The following is a 13,523-nucleotide window of genomic DNA, read 5'->3' on the forward strand; positions in this document are numbered from 1 at the left end:
GCCTATCTCTGAGAATATTCCATGTGCACTTGAGAAGAATGTATATCTGCAGCTTTGGGGTGAAATGTTCTCTAGATGTCAATTAAATCTATCTGATCCTGTGTGTTGTTTAAGGTCACTGTTTTCTTGTTGATTTTCTTTGTCTGGAATTTCTATCCAGTGTTATCAGTGGGGTGTCAAAGTGCCCTACTCTGACTGTATTGCTATCTATCTCTCCCTTAAAGTTCTCCAAGAGCTTTCTTATGTATTTAGGTGCTCTTATATTGGGTGCATATATGTTTACCAAGATTATATCCTCTTGTTGGATTGATCCCTTTAGTATTATGTAGTGACATTCTTTATATCTTTTATGGCCTCTGTTTTGAAGTCTATTTTGTCAGATACAAGTATTGCTACTCCCACTTTTTTGTTTTTGTTTCCATTTACATGGAAAATTTTTTCCATCCCTTCATTTTCATCCTGTGTGATTCTTTTGTTCTGAGGTTGGTCTCTTGTAGACAGCATATACATGGGTCATGTTTTCTTATTCATTCAGCTATCTTATGTCTTTTGTTTGGAGCACTTAATTCTTTACATTTAAGGTTATTATTGATAGTTACTTTTATATTTCCATCTTTATTCTTTATGCCAGGGATGGGTAATATCCAGCCCATAAGCTGTATAAGGCCCACGAAATCATTTTGTCTGGCCCTGCCAAGGCATTACGGGTGTGTTAATTAAATGTTTGACCAAATATAGCAGGTTAAATTTTAAGTTGATAATTTTGTATGGCCCATGAATAATGTTATAAATATCCAAGTGGCCCTTGACAGAAAAAAGGTTCCCCACACCTGCTTTATGCCTATGTTCTCTCTCTCTCTCTCTCTCTCTCTCTCTCTCTCTCTCTCTCTCTCTCATTTCTTCTTCTTTCAACAGTCCCTACAGCATTTCTTGCAATGTTGGTTTGGTGAAAAGTCCTTTAGCCTTTTGTTGTTGTTCTGGGAAACTCTTTATTTCACCTTTAATTTTGAATGATAGCCTTGTTGGATAGAGTAGTCTTGGTTTCAAATCCGTGCTGTTCCTTACTTTGAATATTTCATGCCATTTCCTATGGCCTGTAGTGTTTCTGTTGAGAAAACAGCTGACAGCCTTATGAAAGCTCCCTTATAGGTTGCTGACTTTCTCTTGTTGACCTTAAGATTCTTTCTTTGTCTTGAACATTCACCACTTTATTAATGATATGTCTTAGTTAGTGTGTTTCTTTGTGTTCATCTTGACTGGGACTCTCTGTGCTTCTTAAAATTATATGACTTTTTCCTTTACCAGGTTAGGGAAGTTTTCTGTTATTATTTATTCAAAAAGGTTCTATATTCCTTGCTCACTTTCTTCTCCCTCTGGTACACTGATGATGCAGATGTTGTGCTGTTTGTTGTCCCAAAGTTCCCTTAAACTCTCCTCATACTTTTTAAGTGTTTTCCTTTTTGCTGCTCTAATTGAGTGTTTTTTAGCCTTTTCTGCCAAATTACTAATTTGATCTTCTGCTTCATCCAGCCTATTTTAATTCCTTCCAGTGTATTCTTGATGTCAGATATGGTATTCTTCATTTCTGACTGGCTGGCTCCTATTCATGGTTTCTTTGACATTTCCATGCTGATGTAATTCCCACCAAGTTCCTTATAGTTCCCATTAAGTTCTTTGTAATTCTCCCTAAGTTCCTTTAGCATCTTTATAACCATTACGCTCAACTCTGTCAGTGTGTCTCCCCATCAGGGTGCATACCCAGGTTGCAGGCTTGATCCCCAGTAGGGAGTGTGCAGGAGGCAACTGATCAGTGATTCTCTCTCATCATTGATGTTTCTATTCTCTCCCTCTCTCCCTTCCTCTCTGAAATCAATAACTATATATATATATATATATATATATATATATATATATATATATATATTTAAATACACTATAACACCTTATAGGTAGGGTATTATATAATAATCTTAATTCCTTTTTCCCATCCCTTGTGTCATGCTATCATTCATTTCACGTATATATAAATATCATAAGCATATACTAGGTGTACCAGTTAATAATGCAGATTTTTTTTCAATAGATGGAGTTACACACATGTTGATATATATGCGATTTGATATGTATGCTATTTGTTGTATTGACAACAAGCTTCAAAACTTCATATGTCAAATTTGCTGAAGGTGTTAACATCAGAGATATTTTTACACTTAAAATGTCAAATTTCATACCAAAAAAAGAGCATTTGCGGGAAGTTATAATTCATTACTTCATTTTGAAGAAAAGTGCTGCTGAAAGTTATCATATACTTCGGGAAGCTTATGGTGAACATGCTCCATCTCAAGATACTTGTGAACGCTGGTTTAAACGCTTTAAAAGTGATGATTTCAATGTGAAAGACTAAGAACATCCAGGTCAACCGAAAAAGTTTGAAGACCAACAATTATAAGCATAATTGGATGAAGATGCGGTCAAACTCAAAAACAACTTGCAGAAAGATTAAACGTTGCTCAGCAAACAATTTCCTATCGTTTAAAAGCAATGGGAAAGATTTTAAAGGAAGGAAATGGGTGCCATATCAACTGAACGAAAGACAAATGGAAGCCGAAAAGTCATCAGTAAAATGTTGCTTCAACGGCATGAAAGAAAGTCTTTTTTGCATCGAATTGTGACTGGTGGTGAAAAATGGATTTATTTTGAGAATCCCAAATGCACAAAATCATGTGTTGATCTAGGTCAACCATCAACATTGACTGCAAGGCCAAATTGCTTCAGAAAGAAGACAATGCTCTGTGTTTGGTGGGATCAGGAAGGTGTGGTGTATTATGAGCTTCTAAAACCAGGTGAAATCATTAATACTCATCACTACCCACAACAAATAATCAATTTGAACCACGCTTTGATCGTGTAACAACCAGAATGTTCCAGAAGACACGGCAAAGTAATTTTACTTCATGATGATGCACCATCACACACTTCAAAACCAGTTAAAGACACATTAAAAGATCTTGCCTGGGAAGTATTAACCCACCCGCTGTATTCACCAGACCTTGCTCCTTCAGATTACCACTTGTTCTGATCCATGGCACATGCGCTTTCTGAGCAGCACTTCAAAACGTACAAAGAAGTGGAAAATTGGTACTCTGAATGGTTTGCCTCAAAACAAGAAAGGTTCTATTGGGACGGTATCCACAAATTACCTGAAAGATGGGAAAATATGTAGCTATCAATGGACATTACTTTGAATAAAGCATTTTTTATGTTTCTCTTGAAATTATTGTGTTTTCTTTGATTACAAAATCCACATTATTAACCAGTACATCTAGTATGTGTATACATATACACATATACTAGTATAAGCATATACTTAATCACATATAGTCTAATACATTATTTCTACTATTATTTTGAACAAACTATAATTAGATCAATTAAGAATAAGAAAAAGAAAGAGTTTAATTTTACCATCACATTGATTTTCTAATACTCTTCTTTCTTCATTTAGATCCCTCAATACTGGAGGGAACCCTTATGACTGAGTCCCTCTACAGCTTTTAACTAAGATTTATCTACACAGAGCCTCCAGCACTTGGTCAGCTGCAGCTCAGTTTTTCCTACCTGGGTGCTGGTTCCATGTTCATTTCAGCTGGTGAGTCTCTGTGCTGAGAAGCTGTGACTCCCTGTATTCACCTGTCTGTCGCTGCAATCTGGGAAGTAGCAGTTTTCCCTGTGTCCTCCCCTCTCTTATGAATCTCAGAAGAGTTAATATTTTTCGGTCTGTTCAGCTTTTTACTTGTTGTTCGGACATAGTGGCAACTTCCGATCTCCTTATACACAAACTAGAAACCAGATGTAGCCTAACCTACATCTAAAGTAATTTTGTAAATTTTACCAAGACTTTTTTTGTGGGTTACTGAATCATAAAAACCATATAAAAGGTACTAAAATTTGTTGAATGAATATTTTTTAAAAACAGAATAATATATGGAACTATATGTAAAAGCTCTTGTAAACAATCTTACCTTATAATAGACAAATATGCAAATTGACCGCACCTTCGCTACGCCCAAGCCACGCCCACTAACCAAACCACGCCCACCAGGAAACCGTTGCAGGGATGTTGGGGTGTGGCGGAGCCCAAGGCCGGGAAAGCCTTGGGCACCAGTGGGCAGCCTGCAGGGATCGCAGGAAACCACTGGGGGTCGGCTCCTGCGATCGGTAGCAGGGACGCTGGGTGCGGCCAAGCCCAAGGCCACTGCCCGGGGCCAAGCCCCGACCCTGAAAAAGGCAGAAGGCGGTGGCCACAGCCAAGGCCTGGGTCCCTGGTGCCGGCAGAAAACTGGTGCAGGCAGCCAGGTGAATGAAGGTCTATTGCACGAATCTTCGTGCAAACGGGCTACTAGTTGTTTATAAATCTCCAGTGTTACGAAAACTACCACGCACAGGTACTTTGGTTTCCTTTCCTCAGGGCACTGCACAAGTATGTGCAGGTTGTGCACTGCTCAACCTGAAGGGGCGCCCTTTCCATGGGCCACCGCAGTCATAGGCGGCAGTTCTGGTAACTTCATGGAGCAGCATGATTTAGAGCTCATGAATTAATCTCTTCATGAGGCACTAAAACACCTTTCTAATGCAAGTGCATTTGGTTTTAGATATGTCTGTGTGTACAGGTGTGCATGTTTCTGTGTTTCTCTATTTTTTAACCTCTTGATTCTGCTACTTGTGTGTTTCGATCAGATTACTAAAGAATTGGGAAGATGGTTGAGAGACAGCCAACCAGGAAATGAAAATTGAGTAAACATATCCTTCCATAATGAAAAAGGCATCACAACAAAATATATGCTTAAACATATAATTTTTTAACATGAAAAAGTCACCCTTTTGTAAAATAAAATAGCTTATATATTTAATAAAATAGCATATATATTTAATGTATTTTTTCATTTGTTATTTACTACATCCTTCTCTATAAGTAGCTATTTTAAGTACTATAGCTTCTAAGTAGTAGATTATTCTTTTTGTAAATTTAATTCAATATATTTTAATGTTTATGAAGAGGAAATATGCCGGAAACAAATCAGTTTCACTAAAAGAGAGATGTTGACAGGAAGCCAGGAAGGCTGGTCAACAACCTTAATTGCTCTAACCACTCACCCTTTAGTTGTTTACATTGTTAGCTGAAGCAGCCTCCACCTTTGTTTTTCCCATGTAAGTTTCTGTTATTTTGCCTAAGATGTTTTTCCCCAAAACCTCAATAAAAGGGATGGCAGAGCCAGAGCAGTTGTCAGTTCTCCCACTAGAGGTGGACTACCGCCTGGCCCCCCATTTCGCCAAATTGAATCTCTTCAAGTCTCCATTCATTTGTGTGCGGCCCTTCTCCAGAACTCGAACCCTGAACCGGAACCCTGGACCACGCTGGACGTGGAAAGGGATTCCTACATTCTGGCGACCACGAAGGGACTTCTGGAGGAGAAGGTATTTTTCGCCTAAGAGCGAAGGAAGGAAAAAGTACACCGAGGAAAGGTGTGGAAAATTCACCGGAAAAAGGTGAGGGAAGTTCACCGCACACAAAAGCCCATGGCCAGCTGCAGAGTCGCGAACTGTAAGTAGGGTGGGAACTCCTTTTTCAGCCAGGCTAATGGGGAAGAATTAGGTTATAAATATAAAGAAAACTTTATTATAGACTTTAGGTTTGCATGCTTAAAGAAAGTGGTTTCTTGTTCAAATTGGAATCTTGATTGATATTTGGAGTCTGAAGTCTGTAAAGGGAAGTGGGACTCCACTGTTGAAGCCGCTTCTGATGCGAAGAAATTCAAAGGTGGCAGGAGAGGGCAAGGCTATCTGCTCTCCTGCAATGAGATTACTTAAGGTTTCATTTAAAAATTATAAAAGAATTCGCAGAGAGATTCAAGTCTTGGCCAAACTGGGTGTTAGTTATTACTTTGGGAAGCGAAAAAGAAAGAAAAAAATTGAGATCTGTCTTTATCTTTTAAGCATAAAAAGAAATTTGGCCAGATCTGTTCCTGAAACTTCCCCCAAGTAAGCAGGATGTGGGGAAGGAAGGGAAACAAGTGGAGATCCTATATGGAAGCCCACTCTCCCAGTACGCTAAGAAATGTGGTAATTTACATTCAAATAAACCAAACCTGGTTTCCCAGAGCCACTGGCAAATGAAAAGTAAAGTTTAAATTTGCCTCATAAAAAACCTAGAAGACAGAATTGAAACTCTTAATTGATTATGTCTTGTATTTATTCTTAGAAATATAAAGTGTTATTGTGTTATTAATCTAGGACATGCTAAAAATATTTGACTTGCCAGCTTTAAAAGTTCAAAGTGCAAATTAAATTGGGAGAAAATATAGTAGTGGTAATTAAATGCCTAAAAGTATAAGAACTTATTTTTGAGAAAATAAAAGGTGTTTTCTCTAATAATTAGGAATTAAAAATAAGTTGCTTATTATTGGTCTAATTAAAAAAGAGGATTAATTTTGTGATTCCCAACCAAAATTTTTCTATGCAAAAACTAGTTTAAAATCTAACTGATATCTTAATTATAAAAAAGTATTATAATCTGTAAATCATATATGGATATATATATTTGATGGGTTTTTTTACCATGTTAAAATTTCAAGGTCTTAACAGAGATGATTCTTGGAAAGCTCCAAGGGCCCAGAGTAATACAAGAAATTTATCCTCTCTTCTTAAAGGAAATCTTTTAAAACAGATCTAATATACTTGAAATTGCATGGAAAGCCTTATCAAATAAAAATTAATATATTTTAAATGTTATGAAGGTTTTGGCCCCAAAAAGGGCAAAATGAAGTAACTAAGTAATTGACAGCCAGTTTGAAATTGAATTGCCATGGCCTAGAGCAAAGAAAATCCTTACATGATATTTTTTTCTACAATGTCATTATAGTTTTTGATATTTTATAACAGCACATACTAAACAAACTTATAAACTAAATCTTTGAATGTTTGGCAGCAATTTAAAGCACATGAAAGGATTTAATTCCTTCCACGGTGTGGAAGGCCCCCTGGGAAGGCACTTGAGCATTCTATATTGGCCCTTCTTGCTCTTTTTGCCAAGAGGGACCTCTTCTCACATTCCAATTGCCCGCAGCTGTTGCCTGAGCTCTCTGTTCCTGCTGAGGTTGAAGCCTCATGGTGACTGGTACCATGGATCTGTCTCTCGCACAATGGCGTGAGCTGGGCCCTCCCTGGAGAAGAAACCTGGGTTCCCCAAGATATGTGATCAATGCCAGGGCCCTGCCAGCAGGTGAGGGGATCCCAAGGCAGGTGCTGGGCATGGAGGCCATAGGGGCATAGGCTACCAAGGAGACAAAACTGAACCTCACATCACCCTGCTTGGCCCCGGAGGATGGCTGGTTAGTCAAAGACGGGTAAGATTCCTCAAGGGAGGAACAACCTAAGACAGGCACAGTCGCAGAGGGGCCATCAGGAGAGAACTTGGGGGTCAACAGAGGTGGGGCACAGATCCTCACCCCCCCAACATTGCAGGGGCTTGAACACTCGCCCCTTCTGAGGGAGGTCTCCTGCCCCATGGCTGCTTCGCGCTTCCCATGTCCAGCTCAGATCGGGACCCAGGTGGCCGACAGAGACTTATCGGGACCCAGGTGGCCAAGAGAGACTTGTCCAGCTCAAATCAGGACCCAGGCAACAGAGACTTGGCTGACAACAGCTGCCCTATATCTAAATCCAGTCTAATACCAGGAATGCTTAGAGCCTTCTCAAGGATGCAAATAATCCTTTGCATTAATACTTACAGGGTAAACTAAGATTATTGTTAGAGTATTAAATTTGACAATAAAATAGTAGTCAAGTTTTCAGATTAATCTAAATTGGCTAATTGAAATAAGTAAATATTCAAGAAAAATTATACTGGACAAAAAGCTGTTTCTACAGTATTAACTAAAATTTCTATTGGAAGTTCATTCCATGGTAAAATTGCTTAACATGCAATGAACCTAAAACAGTCATCTTTTTGTACAAAAAAATTGAAATTTAAAGTGATCAAGACTGCATTATAAAAATTTTCCAAAAGCCTCCTAATAATTATATTAAAAAAGGGGGGATAGTGGAAAAATATTATGTAAGGAAAAATATCCAGAAAAAAATTTTTTCTTTGAAAACTAATTTTCATTTGTAATAGTAAGAGCAGGACACCTATGAAAAAACACACATGGTGTCAGAATAAGCCAAAGGAAAATTGTTTGGGCAAAAAATAAAAAGGATCCCAAGTAAAAAATTATAGAAAAGATTCCTTTATTAACTTTTGGTCGAGAATATGTTTGTATATTTTCAGAAAACAACTCCAAGACCATGTGGATTCCTGCAACAGAGAGGAATTAACAGGAGTGCTCCAGCCATAAAGACAGAAGAGAAGCAGTCCAGAGATGGAAGACACTGACGACACCTTGCCATGCTAGCAGTCAGCAGCTGTGCGTCGCTGCAGGTTGCCCAGGACCAAACCAGAGGTCGGACCTGCATTACCACCATTTGTCCACCATCCAGATACCATTGCTGACATGTACTCAAAAAACTGTTGGACATTGAAACTGGGATTCAAAAACTGTTGGCCCAGAAAGAAACTTACTGCAGACTGATTTCATTTGACTCTCAGCATAGCTATTGTTGCTTGTCTCATTTTTTGTTCTTATATGTTTAATTCTAGTCTGCATATGCAAGATTTTTTAAGAAAAGAAAACGGGGGAGATGCCGGAAACAAATCAGTTTCACTAAAAGAGAGATGTTGACAGGAAGCCAGGAAGGCTGGTCAACAACCTTAATTGCTCTAACCACTCACCCTTTAGTTGTTTACATTGTTAGCTGAAGCAGCCTCCACCTTTGTTTTTCCCATGTAAGTTTCTGTTATTTTGCCTAAGATGTTTTTCCCCAAAACCTCAATAAAAGGGATGGCAGAGCCAGAGCAGTTGTCAGTTCTCCCACTAGAGGTGGACTACCGCCTGGCCCCCCATTTCGCCAAATTGAATCTCTTCAAGTCTCCATTCATTTGTGTGCGGCCCTGCTCCAGAACTCGAACCCTGAACCGGAACCCTGGACCACGCTGGACGTGGAAAGGGATTCCTACAGAAATATTAATGATATATTCACTAAGTCCTGCTCCAAGTTCCCCTGCACAAGATAATTATTTGTTAAGAAGCCAACAGCACAGTACCCAGCATATAGTAGTTATTGAACAAACGATTTCCTATGACTATATACAATTGTCATTCAGTGAAATGGGGCTCTAATAAGAAAAGCAAGACTGTTAACATTCACACTTACTTTTAAACATTGACTTTTAAAATAAAAAGGCACTATTGAAGTTATTAGAATTTTATAACAACATTACTTTACAATACTCGTCTGATCACAGATGAACTAACCTCGGGAAGAAGGCAGGGGAGGGGGATTGATCAGAGATCAACCAAAGGTCTTGTATGCATGCATATTAGCATGACCAATGGACACAGACGCTGGGGCGGTGGGGGCTTGCCCTCAGGGGTAGGAGTGGTTGGGGGGAGGGAGGTTAATCGGGGGAAAAAGGAGACATGTAATACTTTAAACAATAAAAGTTGTTGGATTTTGTTAAAAAAAAAAAAAGATGAACTTTTTAAAGTGTATCTTTCCTACAACCAACATTTATTGAGCCTGACATTAAATTAAGACATAGTTTCCAGCTGGGCTCCACATTTTGTTTAGAATAAAGTACCATATAGCCTACTACCTAACCTGCCTTTTTTTTTTTCTTTTTTGCATGTATACTTTCAGATAGCAGAAAAGTAAGTTTTATAAAAGGACACAAAAGTGGTATGGGCCTTAGTATCAATAACCATTAGAAGCTATGAGTATTGCAATATAATTTTAATAGTATAACTTTTAATCACACATTGTAGAACTATGAATGTTTCACTAGCATAATTTGCTACAATTTCTATTATGTACCACAGACCTGAATATTATAAACATGTATATACGCTTAAAATAAAATAGTAAATTTTCTTCCGACATGTAATTTTTTATATGTGCCTTCATTATTTGTATAAATTGTTGCAACTTCCCAAAATATCAGGCACATTCAAACATGAGATACAAAATGTATTCTAAATTCAAGTGAGTAAAACTTTTCAGTATATTTGAGCATTGTTCACACTATATATCCCAATATAAAGATAAATATGCATTTATGCAATATATTTTCATATTTAGGAATATTACAAATCAACTACTTGGTTTCAAGTTCTTAATATAGAGTTATAATTTAAAAGAAATTATTTGTATTAAAATTCTTTTAGAGTTAATTATTATAAGTTCCTGTTGGATTGATAGATGAAATCAGAGACAAAGATACATTGTTAAACAAGATTCCCTCAGGCCTTCCCTTAAGGAATTTAAAAATTAATGGATAACTCAGAAAAGTAAAAATACAGTGAAAGTCTTAAAATGCTATAACTGGGTTCTATGAGAACTCATAGGAGATACTCAAGTGCCTAATAAATACTCACATCAACTTTAATCTGTATATTCAGAACATTTCTCACTTTGGAACATAATAATACTTGATAAAAAATTACTTAAGGTATATTTAAGACTTTACATATTACTGTTCATAAGTGCATGGTTTAAATTATTATTTTTGAGGGTGAGCAGAGACACAGAAAAGAATGCAAAAGGAAAATTAAAACAATGCATTTAGCTACCTGTCTCTCTTTTATTTGGTACAATTAAAATACTTAGCATTTATTGAGTTACTATTATTTGCCAGACAATGTGATGAAAACATTCCTTCCCTCATTTAATCCTCTCAACCCTATTAAAGTACCTTTTCAAAAAGTTTATTTTATTTTTTCCATTTTATCCCTCTATCAACCACTCCCATCGCCCTCCACCTCTGCAATTGCTCATCTTTTGATGTGGAACCTAGGGCTTACAGTGGTCAAAGAACTTGCCCAAAGTCAAAGCCAGAAGCTAAGCTTTTAACAGCTGCAAATAGACCTGACAGTGGGAGGGAAACCAGAAAGCACAGAACAGTGAGTTGGGGACATTGGTGGAGAGTAGGGGGAGGCAGGCAAGTTCAGTTATACACTTTTAAGGTATTTGTTCCCGCAGATCATTGAAGAGACTGGCTCTGTAAAACATTCTGCACACATGAGACTCTGACAGATCCTTCTAGCATCTGAAAATTCATATAAAATGAAGAGCCCCTACTATGAATATTCAAGAGTGTCCCAACATAGTGAAGGCAAATTGCATAATTATGTATCCAATCATTAACATCAAGTTATGCATTTTATATAATAACCACATAAGACACTAACTAGTGCATTTGTAAGTTGAACTTCCAATTTTAAACAGGGCTTGTGTGTGGTTATTTTTATGATGGTATCAAATTTCACAAAATATTCTTTTGCTTTGATATCTACATCTCGAATTTATGGCTTCCTATTATAAAATTCCATCTAGGTATTGCTGATGTACCTTGACTTTGTTATATTAAACAATCTTTATGTTAGTACTTCAGTACTAATGAAAAAGCTAAGCCTTAAACTGAGTCAAATATCTGTTAAACAGAATTGCTTTTTCTGCTGAAATCAATTAATTACATAAAATTCACTTACCAAAGTGGGATGAAAAACATAATTCCATATTTGAAGGAGACCCTAAAACTACAATTCATATTTTTAAAAAGTATAACCTAAAAGTTATTCAATAACTCCGGGTTCATTTTCTAGAAATTAATTTTAATTATTTAATTCCTATAACGATATTTAATATAATATGATTAATTTAATTAAATAAGAAAAATCTCACTCTTGAACTTAGTGGGGAAACATGTTCTCATTTGTTTTACAGGCTTTATTGAAGAGTGTTTTAAGAAAGGTGCAGTGTACAAAACTAAAATTAACTACTATTTTCTAGAGATGCAGGGGAGTCAACTTATAAGGACATAAATTTACTTAAATTTAGCACCATTTATACACATTTAAAAAAACCTGATGGTGCCATTTTAAAAAATAGCTTATTTTCTACAATCTAGTTTCATTTCTTTATGTAGTGCAAAAACATATACCCCAGAAAAGAATAAGATTACAAATGTGTACGCATACATAATAAAGAGGTTTAACTATATTACATTTTCTTTTTAAAATGAAGACAATTCAAAGGAGGAGAAAACCCTGAATTTAGTTAAGTAATTAAAGTAAACATAAGAGAGAGTCACCAGCACATTTTTACAAAGGCCCAATACGGGTGTGACAGTTCCCAGGTCAATGATTAAGCTAAGTCTGACAAAAATAAAGGGTAAATCCTGGAGCAGGATGCCCAGGGAATTCAGAAGAGGGTTCTGGGGAGTGAATATAATTCGAAGGAGAGAAATGAAACTGAACAGATAGACTGGGTAGACCCAGGCTGACTTGTACACAGCTTGGTGGCCGGCCACACGCACCATTTCAATGGTGTCAGACCACAACAGAAAGCTCCACAGGAAAATCTCCGCTCGAGCGTCCCGCTGGGACATGGCTCTCAGGACTCCTGACTGGAAGGCGGGCTCCTCGGGTCCAGCCTGCGCAGGGGCAGGGCTCCGTGTTGTGGCTGCTGATGCCGTGGTCCTTGGGGCTGGCTGGGGAGGTGCAGGGTTTCCTTCATTTTGCCTCTCTTGATCTGTCACAGTTTTTATGCGTTGCAAAGTGGTGGCATGGATGTGCGTATCTTCATTACCTGCAACATGTTTTATATTACTTACTAGAGGCCCGGTGCATGAAATTTGTGCACTGGTGGGGGGGTTCCCTCAGCCCAGCCTGCACCCTCTCCAATTTGGGACCCCTCAGGGGATGTCTGACTGCCGGTTTAGGCCCGATCGGGATCAGGCCTAAACCGGCAGTTGGACATCCCTCTCACAATCTGGGACTGCTGGCTCCTAACTGCTTGGTGCCTGCCTGCCTGATTGCCCCTAACCGCTTCTGCCTACCAGCCTGATTACCTCCTAACCACTCCCCTGCCAGCCTGATTAACACCTAACTGCTCCCCTGCCGACCTGATCACCCCCAACTGCCCTCCCCTGCCAGACTGGTCGCCCCCAACTGCCCTTCCCTGCTGGCCTGATCTCGCCCCCAAATGCCCTTCCCTGCCAGCCTGATCGCCCCTAACTGCCTCTGCCTGCCTGATCACCCTTAACTGCCCTCCCCTGCCAGCCTGATCTTGCCCCCAAGGGCCCACCCCTGCAGGTCTGATCTTGCCCCCAACTGCCCTCCTCTGCTGGCCAATTTGGTTCTGATTGGTCGGTTTCTATGCCAGTCAGTGTCTAAAGCTCCACTTCCTAGGCAGCCATTGGCTCCTCACAGTTGACCCAGATTTGGTTCTGATTGGTCACTTTCTATGCCAGTCAGCGTCTCTGGGCCTATCAATGGGGCCTGATCAGTAAGGCGGGGCTAATCAGCAGCCCTGGTGGAGGCCTGGAGAGAAATGGAGGCACGGCTGCTGACCCGGCCTGGAGAGAAAGA

General features: G+C 38.7%; 1 protein-coding gene across 1 annotated transcript in view; it reads right to left on the bottom strand.

Annotated features, from left to right (window-relative positions):
* Window positions 1-10,921: 10,921 nt before the first annotated feature.
* TMEM236 (transmembrane protein 236) overlaps window positions 10,922-13,523 on the bottom strand; it is a 45,154-nt gene continuing 42,552 nt past the window's right edge. Inside the window, exon 4 of the mRNA XM_079795479.1 lies at window positions 10,922-12,741. Within this exon, the coding sequence (XP_079651605.1) occupies window positions 12,167-12,741 (575 nt within the window). The 3' untranslated portion in view covers window positions 10,922-12,166. The remainder of the gene's footprint in view (window positions 12,742-13,523) is intronic.

Source organism: Cnephaeus nilssonii (assembly GCF_951640355.1).
Source record: "Cnephaeus nilssonii genome assembly, chromosome: 1".
Taxonomy (NCBI): Eukaryota; Metazoa; Chordata; class Mammalia; order Chiroptera; family Vespertilionidae; genus Cnephaeus; species Cnephaeus nilssonii.